Source organism: Engraulis encrasicolus, chromosome 11 (assembly GCF_034702125.1).
Source record: "Engraulis encrasicolus isolate BLACKSEA-1 chromosome 11, IST_EnEncr_1.0, whole genome shotgun sequence".
In the NCBI taxonomy this organism is placed as follows: Eukaryota; Metazoa; Chordata; class Actinopteri; order Clupeiformes; family Engraulidae; genus Engraulis; species Engraulis encrasicolus.
In genome coordinates, this window is record NC_085867.1 from 39,962,523 (window position 1) to 39,973,982 (window position 11,460).

At 44.7% G+C, this 11,460-nt stretch overlaps 1 protein-coding gene across 4 annotated transcripts in view; it reads right to left on the reverse strand.

Annotated features, from left to right (window-relative positions):
* Positions 1-11,460, reverse strand: part of ptpn13 (protein tyrosine phosphatase non-receptor type 13) — a 112,229-nt gene that overhangs the window by 23,818 nt on the left and 76,951 nt on the right. For 3 of the 4 annotated variants that reach the window (XM_063210609.1, XM_063210607.1, XM_063210605.1), the window contains exons 11-21: positions 10,891-11,095; positions 10,200-10,274; positions 9,398-9,572; positions 7,639-7,789; positions 6,662-6,800; positions 6,058-6,210; positions 5,487-5,669; positions 4,611-4,773; positions 3,387-3,843; positions 1,972-2,078; positions 631-687 (exon numbers count right to left, since the gene is read on the reverse strand). In XM_063210609.1, coding sequence (XP_063066679.1) covers positions 631-687; positions 1,972-2,078; positions 3,387-3,843; positions 4,611-4,773; positions 5,487-5,669; positions 6,058-6,210; positions 6,662-6,800; positions 7,639-7,789; positions 9,398-9,572; positions 10,200-10,274; positions 10,891-11,095 — 1,865 coding nt within the window. The remainder of the gene's footprint in view (positions 1-630; positions 688-1,971; positions 2,079-3,386; positions 3,844-4,610; positions 4,774-5,486; positions 5,670-6,057; positions 6,211-6,661; positions 6,801-7,638; positions 7,790-9,397; positions 9,573-10,199; positions 10,275-10,890; positions 11,096-11,460) is intronic. The other variant, XM_063210608.1, reaches the window with a different exon arrangement.

Genomic DNA, 11,460 nt, shown 5'->3' on the forward strand with positions numbered 1-11,460 from the left:
TTTCCATGTTTCCATGTACATAGAACCCAGGAGGAGGGTTTGGATTACATTGTTGACCGTTAGTGTCAGTGCACTACAGGCAAAGTGCGATAATTATGCACACACTGAACGTGAGACAAATGCCATAACAAAAAGTTAGGAAACTGCCCAGTAAAACATGCTGTAAATGTACTAGGGCAGTGTTTCTCAAACTTTTCCTGCCATTCCCCCCTTCAGAGGAAGGGTGTCTGTCTGCGCCCCCCTCGAGCAAAATAGTTACAAAAAGACAAATAAATAGGCCATCGTAACGTTTATTAAAGCCTATACACGTATATGGCCTATGATGTTCTCTAAATATTAGTGAATAAATTAATGAATATATTGTGATTGTAAAGTGAATCTGTTGCCTTAACGGCAAAGCAGAAAAGTACGTAAGCTTCCGCCCCACTTTGAGAAACACTGTACTACGGGGTGTATTATGTGCACATAAGCAATAATACGAAGAAGCACATCACATTGCGTAACACCATCAGTTGCGAATTGAAATACTAAATTAACCTTGTTGCAGAGATTTTAAAAAACAACTTTCCAAATACCCTTGGCTTTTATATTATGGTAAGTGCAACATGAAATACCAACAACATGACATACCATTGACTGAGAGAGTGGCAGGGGTGGAGGGCAGTCCTGAGCTGTGCATGCTAACACCTACACAGTACGAAACAGACAGACAGACAGACAGAGAAGCAGATAGGCGTGTGGGCAGACAGGCAGAGCAGCAAGACAGACAGGCAGAGACACAGAGAGCCACAGACACCATATCAGTTGATTTGCAGTCAGTGATCGATTAGATGTGAGTCATTCACTAGATTTACAGAGAATCAACATAGCTGGTTTAGAATGAATCATCAACAGATCTCAATACAAGTGAAACCCAACTTCGTGACGTTTTTAATGTGCTTTGTCACTAGGATTACACTGCACGTAAGCAGCCTCTATTTGGCACACAGTTGTTCACGTTATCTCTCGTTAGGGCAGACCCTACGTACATGAAATAAATGTGCGCTCTCTCTCAAGAGAAGACAGAGGAGAACAGGATCAAAAGTGATCATCTCTCGAGAGGAGGCAGTCACAGGGCATAGATAAGAGAGATACAGAGAGCCTGGCAACTTCTCCTTACTGTCATTTGTAACATAGAGATCACTAGATGAATGGGAACACAGTCCGCATGCACCATGTCGCCTTCTCTTGCAGAAAGACAGAAAGCTCAATCTGAAATGCTCACTTTTTCACTACAACTACTACTACCAACAATGTTATACTAATAACGTATTGTTGCTCTTGGATCAAAACCAAAAGCGCTACTTTTCAGGAGGTGAAAAATTTGCATTAAAAACACTTAAACTTAACCTCGTCATACTTGGTGTAACATCTTTAAATGTTCTCGCTAGTGTGGTAATATAATCGTCAATTTGCCAAAATCAATTTAATCGTATAATGGATATACCACTTGCACATATATTAATAATTAATATTGTACATAAGTGAACATTTCAGACAATCTAAGACCGCAGAGGTGCTTTCCAGGAGGATTAAGCAGTAAGCAAGCAAGGAAAGACGGGCTGATTGGACTCTTTCTAGAATGAAAAGATGGATTTGACAGACATGAAACAATATCTCAAAGAAAAAGAAAACTTCTGCAGTCCTCTAAAGAAGACCAGTGCTTTGGAGATAGAACGTAGGGAAACAGAGGGAAAGAAGAACTCCAAAACATTGCCCATTGCACAAGCGAGATTTATTTAGAACATTTTGGTCATTGAGACCTTCGTCAAGCGGCTTAATTAGGTTATCTACTGTAGGTACCCAAACAGTATGAACCCTCTATACGAAAAAATTACAGTATTAGTATTAAAAAAATAAATACTTAAAAAGGCACAGCATGTCATCTTTCAATATGCTCTGTTGTGTTAAGTCCTGGAGATGCGTCCTGACCTACGACATAGGCGTTGGCTGTCTCCTCGCATGACGAGGAGTCCGACTCCTTCTTGAACTTGTCCGGGCCCCATTGGGCGCTACTGTGGGCCAGAGAGCTGAAGGAACTGGAGAAGAGAAGAGGAGAGGATAGGATGAGAGGAAGAGAAGAGAAGAGAAGAGAAGAGAAGAGAAGAGAAGAGAAGAGAAGAGAAGAGAAGAGAAGAGAAGAGAAGAGAGGAGAGAAGATAGGAGAAGAGGAGAGAAGAGAGGAGAAGAGAGGAGAAGAGATGAGAAGAGAAGAGAAGAGAGGAGAAGAGAAGAGAAGAGAATAAGAGGAGAGGAGTAGAGTAGAAGAGAAGAGAGAGAAGAGAGAAGAGAGTGGGGGTTATGAGGACAAGTAGGGGAATTACCACCACAGAAAGACAATGCAATGCTCACAACTACTTGATTGAATAATGCTGACCATGCATGGTTTATGGTGCATGGTGATGGTTTGTGGTGTGATTGTGTGTGTGTGTGTGTGTGTGTGTGTGTGTGTGTGTGTGTGTGTGTGTGTGTGTGTGTGTGTGTGTGTGTGTGTGTGTGTGTGTGTGTGTGTGTGTGTGTGTGTGTGTGTGTGTGTGTGTGTGTGTGTGTGTGTGTGTGTGTGTGTGTGTGTGTGTGTGTGTGTGTGTGTGTGTGTGTGTGCGTAGATATGGGAGTGGTTCCCTTTTGTCTCCTCAGAAGTGTGTCCAACAGAACTGGAGGAAAGGGCAAGCGCTGTATAGGGAGGGCTACAGTGTATCACATAACGGTTCCTTTGAATAAAACATGCCATTCGAAAACAGAGCCCCCTGGAAAGCAGCGCTTTTTATGAAGGTGCTATTACTAGGTGGGGTTGTGGCCAAAGCTGGTACTGCAACTTGGTTCAAAATGCCAGTTTGCAGCTCCCTTGCAAGTCCAAGGGAAAATTGTGGACTGTACAGTACATTTTTGGAAGAGAATGTTCTCACTGCCCACTTGAGGTCAGTGAAATCAGTACTTCTATCTATAAAGCTAAAAAGTACTACCTAAAAAAAAAAGAGAGACCGTTTAAAGACAGAGACCATCATTTTTGCTTGATCGTTGCCACTGAATTAGATTTTGTTCTTCGTATTATCAAGACTAATGCACACAGAAGCATGGTGTATCTACTAATTTGAATCTGGACTTGTTCACTTTCTATTCTTGTCACACCATTCATGCAAAAGCTCCGTAAAAAGTGTCAGTGGCGATGGTGTTGTCTGCCATGTGTTGGTGACTGATTTTTGACCTTGCTATTTGGCATACCTTAAAACTCTGCTAACCTTGTGATTCTATCAAACTGTTAAAGCACTTTGAGCTTTATGTTGTTTATGTGTGAATTGTTGTTACAATTATTATTATCATCATTGTTATTATTATTAACGACTCACGTGTCCTGCTGTCGGCTGACCGTGATGGAGTCCGTGTCGGAGCACGCTCGCTGGTGAGAGGGCAGCTGCGACGCGGCGGCGACTGAAGCCGTGGAGCGTACTGTGCCGCCGCTCTGGGATTGGCTGCTGTACGCCAGCCCAGCTGCGCGATGCTCCGGAGACTCCGGCAGCTGGCCCAGGTTGTGGTGCGAGCGGCTGAGGAGGTGGCGTTGGTTGGCAGCGGTGGAGTTGGCACTGGGCACGTAGCCGGGGAAGATGGGGTCGCCTCCTCCACCGCCGGGGGCGATGGAGAGGCGACTGATGACGTGGTGCTTGTTGAGGGCGGCCTCGGAGACGGACATGCGCTTGAGGTGCTCGCTCTCGGGGCGGGCGTTGTGGACCAGGCTGAGGGAGCTCACCGCCCTGCCCATGGCCTCGGGACCTGAGGAGTACTGCAGGCTAGTCAGCGGGCAGTTCTCTGTCAAGGATAGCAGACAAGTACGTTTCAGAATAACATTTCTGCAACATATAACATTGAATCAAATCATAGTACTACACCAAAGGCCTTACTATTGAGTTGTCGGTTAGGGATAGCAAAGAAGTACTTATCATATAAAAATACTGAAATCAAATAGTAGTATTACACTGATGGCCTTATTGTGGAGAAGATACAGGGGACATTTTATTCATCAATGTTGCAAGGCAACAATTCACCATAGTAAATGGTCTACTTGAAACAAGTTTGGAGACATAATTCAAAGATTGAAAAAACTACTCAGTGTTTCTTTAAGCTTCATAACCAAACACTGATCAAAACTTTCCCCATGCGTACATGGGTGCGTATCATCCTTAAAGGGACACTGTGTGAGATTTTTAGTTGTTTATTTCCAGAATTCATGCTACCCATTCAATAATGTTACCTTTGTCATGAATACTTATCACCACCATCAAATTCTAAGTATTCATTATCACTGGAAAAAATACATTTTTCATACATGAAAAGGGGATCTTCTCCATGGTCCACCATTTTGAATTTCCAGAAATAGCCATTTTTAGCTACTAAAATGACTGTACTTGGACTATACTAAAAAGTATTAGTTTATAACTTTGGAAACTTTCATGAAAAGTTCAAATTTGGCAATAGGCAGCCCATTTTCAATGAACAGCATTGTTGCAGTACCTTTTTTGTACCGTTTCAGTACCATTTCCTGCACAGTGTCCCTTTAAAACTCCTATAGGATTTACCCAGGTCCTTGGTCTCCTGGTTGCTCTGCCTGGCCTTCATGTGCAGGTGGAACTTGTGCTGTGCTGAGCAGAGGTTCAGCAGGTACTGGCAGGTCTTCTGGCTGTCCGTCTGGAACAGGTGTTTGATGCCGTCCGAAGTGTTCTGGAGAGAGATCTTCTTCTTCTGCAGGGAGAGATTAAAGCACAACCACGTGCAGATGGTAAGCAGACGCACGACTCTAGTGCTCATAAATATATCATACTGCACATGAGCAAGTCAAGTCAAGTCAAGGGGAAAAAAACTGACATGGTTACAAAATACAAAGACTGGGTGAAGTGAATGCTTTTTTAAACTTCAGTCTATGTTTGTTTACTCACATAATTGCTCAGTAATTCAAGCATTTACATATATTGACCCATTTTAGCCTGATGACTCCTATATGTTGTTTGACCTTTGATTTTAATAAGAATGTGGGTATGTTACAGCTGAATGAACACATTCTAATGCAAGATAAGGGTGTTAGGGTTTAAATGCAACTTACATGTTTTTATGTGGTTCAGAGGCTAAGATTTTTAGGTTTTTATAGGCTGAGGGCAACTTTCCCAACAAGGGCTTAGTATAAGTATATATATATATTATAGGGCTTTTATGCCTTTATACGATAGGACCGTCTGAGATGGTGACAGGAAGCGAGTGGGACAGAGAGACGGGGTGGGATCGGGAAATGACCCCGGCCGGACTCGAACCGGGGTCCCCGTGGGCATGCAAGCCCAAATGTGGGGGGGCTTGACTCGATAGTATTTTTGATTTTTAAAATATTTTTTTCCAATGCACTTCCTCAATCTCTTCCTCATGCCAAATAAATGCGGTTACTCTACAGGTGACCTTTAACTTACAATGAAAGAGATTTTCTTGGTTTCTCTCCAGGGGAACCTCAGCACGGGCGTCCGGTTTCCGTTCAGGACCTCGAAGATGAGCACCCCTTTGGAGAAGACGCCCAGCATGATACCCGTCTGAGACCTCTTCTCTGGCAGCACGCGGTGGAAGTGGACGCCGTACTCCGTCAGTCGTTGGCACACCTGCATGTCCGGAGCGGAGAGGAGAGGAGAGAGGTTAACCTGCTATCTAGCCTTGAAAGTACTTGACCATAGGCACTACATCGACAAAAATCATTATCTGAATTTGGTCCATTATGGAAAAAAAATCAAGCATATTTTTTTCCAAAAAGATTTTTCACATGCTGTCTCTGTATGCTGTGTCTTATCCATGTTCCACCTCAGGCCTAGAGAGACACATTACCCAAACACAGCTAGAAAATAAACCAGCTCTATAGACCACAGGAGGACATCACAGGAGACCTAATGAAATCCCCTTTGGATTCCCTCCCTGAGAGAGTCCCAAAAGAGATAAAGTTAGAAAATAAAACAGTATACACCCCAGGCAGTCGGCTCCCTGAGAGACTAATACCTTTAGGAACTCAAACTCGGCCTCCTCCTCTGTGACTCCGTAGTAGGAGCTGTGCAGTTTGGGCAGATCCTCTTTTAGGGACGTCTGGTCCAGCTTGTCCATGACCGAGGCGGGCAGGTAGTGCTCCGTCCTGAAATACGTCTTCCCATGAAGCTGTGGGGCAAGGGAAGGTTACGGTTATTTTTATAGCGCATTTCATACTTTTCCAGGAGCTTGCTGTGCTTTACAGACCAGGCAAAAACTCTACCTAGGGCCAGAGAACATTGGCACAGATATTATCATTCATATAATATTATTCAACAAATATTCTGACATGTCATTCATACACCTCGTCGACCACCACATTCACATGTTCTGATGCTTTTACAAGTCACCAAAAGTGGAATGTTAAAACAAAGACGAAAAGGGGCAACAAAATAAATGAGAAAAAAGAGCCTCTAAATGATAATGGCAGAAACAGATAAATGAAGTAATGCAAATGTTTGACTTCACATCGTAATGGAACATTAAAAAAGATCTGCCATACAGGCAGGCTGCTGTCTTTAAGTCTTTTTTTTTTTTTGGGAAAAGAAAAACGAACCAGGGCAGCCCGTCATTACTGTACCTCCGGCTGGTAGTCGCCAAACTCTGCCTGCAGGGCAAGGGAAGCCAGGAGCATCGCGCTCTCCAAGTCACATCGCATCCGCTCCTCCAAGATATCCTTGCGCAGCTGCAAGTAGTACTGGTGTTTGGTCATCATGTGTCTGAGTTTAAAAAGACAAGAAACATCGACACAACTCGAAATGAACATTACAGTGATGACTATTGAAAGTAGTACTAGTGTTTGGTCATTACGTGTCTGAGTTAAAAGAAAACAAAACAAATCAAAACAAAATCCCAACATGAACAAGGGCAGTGATGACTATTGCAGGCTTAAGTCAAGGGGCCCCTGACTTGACTTGGGTTTCTGGTCTGAGTAGGAGTAAAGAACTGAGAAGAGCATATGGTAAATTAACTACATTTATAGACTGCTTTTCTACTCAGTTCAGAGGGCGTTCAGACTGGGATGCTTTTTTCTCCATCCAAAACGCGAAAAGCATTGCCAGCGTTCAGAACTCAGAGTGAGGGCTTTGTAAGCGCTTGGCTTTATAGTTGCAAAGTTACATAGGGCGATCCATTATTTGCATACAGTGTTTTTTTACGGTTGGTATTACGATTGCTGGGAGACTCCTTTACTTCCCAAGATACTGTTGTGTCATAAAGTAGAGCGTTTGAGTGTTGGAGGACTACAGACAGGAAAGACCAGGAGGGAGGGGAGGATAGGGGAAGAGGGCCTAGAGGGGAGGCAATGAAAAGAGAAAAGAGACAAGAAGAAGAGAAGTGAGGAGAGGAGTGAAGAGGAGAGGAGAGGAGAGGAGAGGAGAGGAGAGGAGTGAAGAGGAGAGGAGAGGAGAGGAGGTGGGGAGAGACAAGGAGAGGACAGGAGATGCAAAGCAAGGAGAGGCAGGGAGAGGTGAGTAGAGGAGAGGAGAGGCAAGGCAAGGTGAGTAGAGGAGAGGAGAGTAGAGGGGTACACTGGGCATCTCAGTGTGGGGTCCTTACTGAATGAAGTTCACATCGTCGAGGAAGAACTTGATGCGGAGGAACAGGCTGAAGTTGACGTCTGTTTTCTTCTTCTTGGGATCCTCTTTCCAGCCGTCGGGAGCGACTTTGGTCAATTTGGCATCGGGGTCGATGAAGAAAAACTCATCGTCTGTAAAACATAATCAAGGCGGGGGAAAGCACACACGCATTTTAATGAAAGGCTTGGGTATTCTGAACATAAACATGGAATTAATCTGCAATCAGCCTTAGCATGCTGTGGCAAAACACTGCCATGCAGCAAACTGAGATGTAAGACAGATATGTATGCTGTATGAACCCACCTCTGCACCACTGAATTAAAAATGTAGGACACTGCAATGGGAAAATAAATGAAAGCAATGCAGAGAAGGTCATTGCTAATTCAGGGACCAGCCCGATGCACTGCACCATTTCCCAGTAAACTCTTCACTCCTGTGAGAGGCTGAGTCTAATCCATAAGTAATCACTGGAAACAACCAATCAATATCATGATCTCCTTCTAAGTTTTTATTTCCCAATTACGTTATTTGAATAAGAAGTCCTGATCTTCAGTACTGTGTAGCCATCTTCAGCTTAAACCGTCGACCGATTGGCATGTCCTTAGTTTCCATGTATAACTCGGACTCTAACTCTCAGCATTGGGAATGCACGTAATTGATGCAAATCACTGGGAACTGAATCGCGACTAATGTGTCCTCAAGAGGCCTTCCCCCCTCACCTGCTGTTCAAATATTAACTTGATCGATTGCCTAATCGAGCACTGAACTCCGGAAGGAACCGAACAATCAATCAATGAATGAATGTCTGGCTGGCTGGTCGCCCACGCACCTCTCCAGGGTTGGAAATGAACTTTCCAAAAATGTGAACCTTTACCAGTAATTAATGACTAATACATGGTGAGAAAAGTCATAAGGAAGGCATCCAACTCAACAAAATCCGCATGACACTTAGAGCTCACCAAAACCTACCAGCCACTGCAATACTACTGTGCATCTGACTCAACAGCAAATTGTTAAACAAAGATATGAAAAATGCAGCATTTAGGCTGGTGGATGTTTATACCCCAATCTCCACCCCTCACTTTCTAGGCAGGCCAAGCCAAACTGGTGGTGCTCCATCGGCCCCACGTGATCCACCACCATGTCCATACAGTGGTTCTCAACCTATTTGAATAAATGGCCCCTTGACCTCATCAAAATAAAATGTACTGATGCCCCCCAATGGCAACTAAGCATTGCCCCTCTTAGGTGTGTCCTTCACAACGTCCCCCCCAAAGGGCTCGTCAACGCCCCCTGGGGGGCTGTAGAGCCCTCGTTGAGAAACGCTAATCTATTATGTCTGTAGCCATTATATCTCCATTTCCCTTCTGCAGCATATCCCATCCCACCTCACTCACCTTTGAGGCAGGCCAGACCAAAGAGGGGGTGCAATGAGTCACCACCATGTCCAAGATGGATGTATTGTATCTCTATTTTGCTTCTCCTTCAGTAAATCGTAGCACACACACACACACACACACACACACACACACACACACACACACACACACACACACACACACACACACACACACACACAAAGACACACACACAAAGACACACACACAAAGACACACACACAAAGACACACACACACACACACACACACACGCACGCGCGCACACACACACACACACACACACACACACACACACACACACACACACACACTATATATATGTACCCCATTCCCCGCTCACCTTTGAGGCTGGCCAGGCCAAACAGGTGGTGTTCCACTAGCCCCACATGCGCCACCACCATGTCCAGCACGTCCTTGCACACGGCCTTCACGTCGCTGCTCAGCTCCAGCCGCTGGCCGTTCAGCAGCACCACCCCCACCTTCCGCTGGCTCTCCTCCGCCTTCCCACGCTTGTTCTGTGGGGAGGTGACATCACAGACAGACAAAGGGGGTGAGAGGGGAGTAGGTGGATGGATGAATGGATGAACGGATGGAGAAAGGATAAAGAAAGGGAGTCAGGGGGAGAGAAACATGGATGGATGGAGAAAAGATAGACAAAGGGAGTCAAGGGAATGGATGGATGGATGGATGGATGGAAGAAGGACAGACAAAGAGGAGTGCAGACACAGCTGGAAATGTTTGGCTATGGAAAAGGCTTGCTTGTGAGAAGAAATGATGCGTAACCACCAACATCAAGGAACTTGGGAAGAAAGTTTTTCCCTTGACAGTGAGATCAGCTAGGTGAACACAAAACTGCAAAACATCCCATTTGCAAGACGTTGACAGCTGGTGTAAAAAAAAAAAAGAAGTTCCCAGTTGCACAGCATGGTGTCTTAAAAGATATCTCTATTTTGCTCCTCCTTTCATGAATCATGTGCTATTTTGACAGCTTTATCTATGTCCTTTGAGGGCTTATCTGTATCCTGAAGTTATGCAGTGCTTCGTTTTAACCACACTAGACTCATGGTTCCTGTATGTCTGCGGTTACAAATACAGTAGGATGCTTTGGTACATAGCTTACAGATCACAGATGGACGACTTACCATGATGGACGAGGGGACGCTCAACACAACACAGGGCTCACTGGCCATCTTCACAAACTCAGGCCCATAGAAATTCTAGGGGAAAAAAAGATATTTCACAGTTAGAGATTGAATTGAAATGTTCCAGGAGAAAATGTTACCATTGGTTCAAAATTTCTTTCATACGTATCTACAGTATTTGTTTTGGGGGCATTTGGGAGAGGACAATGAAGCGCACTGCACCACAGCACGACTACATGTATTCACTTGAATTTGCCCACAGCCAGGTAGAATTTGCCAACAGTCAGTCACCACCTCCAGGTTACACGACCTCTATGGATTCAATCTAGTCCATATACTGTATCTTCTTATGGCACCTTGTTGACTGATTCACACCAGACCATATCAACAAGTGAGATATGGTCTGTAGACCGCTTGCTGGATTTCTCGTAGGGGAGGTGTCATTAACAATTGCCAATGGCCGTTTATTGGCCATTAAGAATGTATCATTTGGTAAATACGTAGCACATAGCCAATCGTGTCAGATGCGTTCAAACTACAAGCTTCCATTTGTCGAGCAATATGCGTCATCATCTTTCCTATCCTCCTCGCTCTCCGATTGGCTCCCTACCTCAGGCTAGCGCTTTCGAACAAGCATCCATGCCGTCTTTCAGATCGTGCAAAGCAGCATGGGATTTCCCCGGCTAGGTACCTTGGGTTTGCGGTGGGTAATAGGCCCGTCCAGAGGGCTGCTTCGGCGCGGCTCCCGCAGGTCCACCATGGAGGTGCGCAGCTCGTCCGAGGGATAGTAGCTGGTGCGGCGGTGGCCATCCTCACTGGGGTGGATGCTGCCGTGGGAGAGGCGGGCCTGGAGCCTGTGGAGCTGCTGCTCGTCCTCCACAGCGCCATCTAGCAGCCTGGTGGAGAACATTACAGGACAGGACATCATGAGACATGGCGTCCCTTACACGGGTACGGTTACAAGGGTCAATGACAGTTTTTTTTGGGCTAAGACGTCAGGTGGTGCAACCACAGCTAATGTGCATAAATGAATTAGTAATTGGTAATTAATGTACTGTAATGAATATGCTTCTTAGATAATCCACACACACACACACACACACAAACATTTAATCCATACAATAGTTGCATTAGCTGTGGTTGCACCAACCGGATGTGCGCTACTAAAACATCATTGACCCATATACACTTTGAATCATGTTTAAGTAGGTGTTCATTAAAATGAAATTCCTTTTTTAAGTGTAATAGAATTTAACATAGT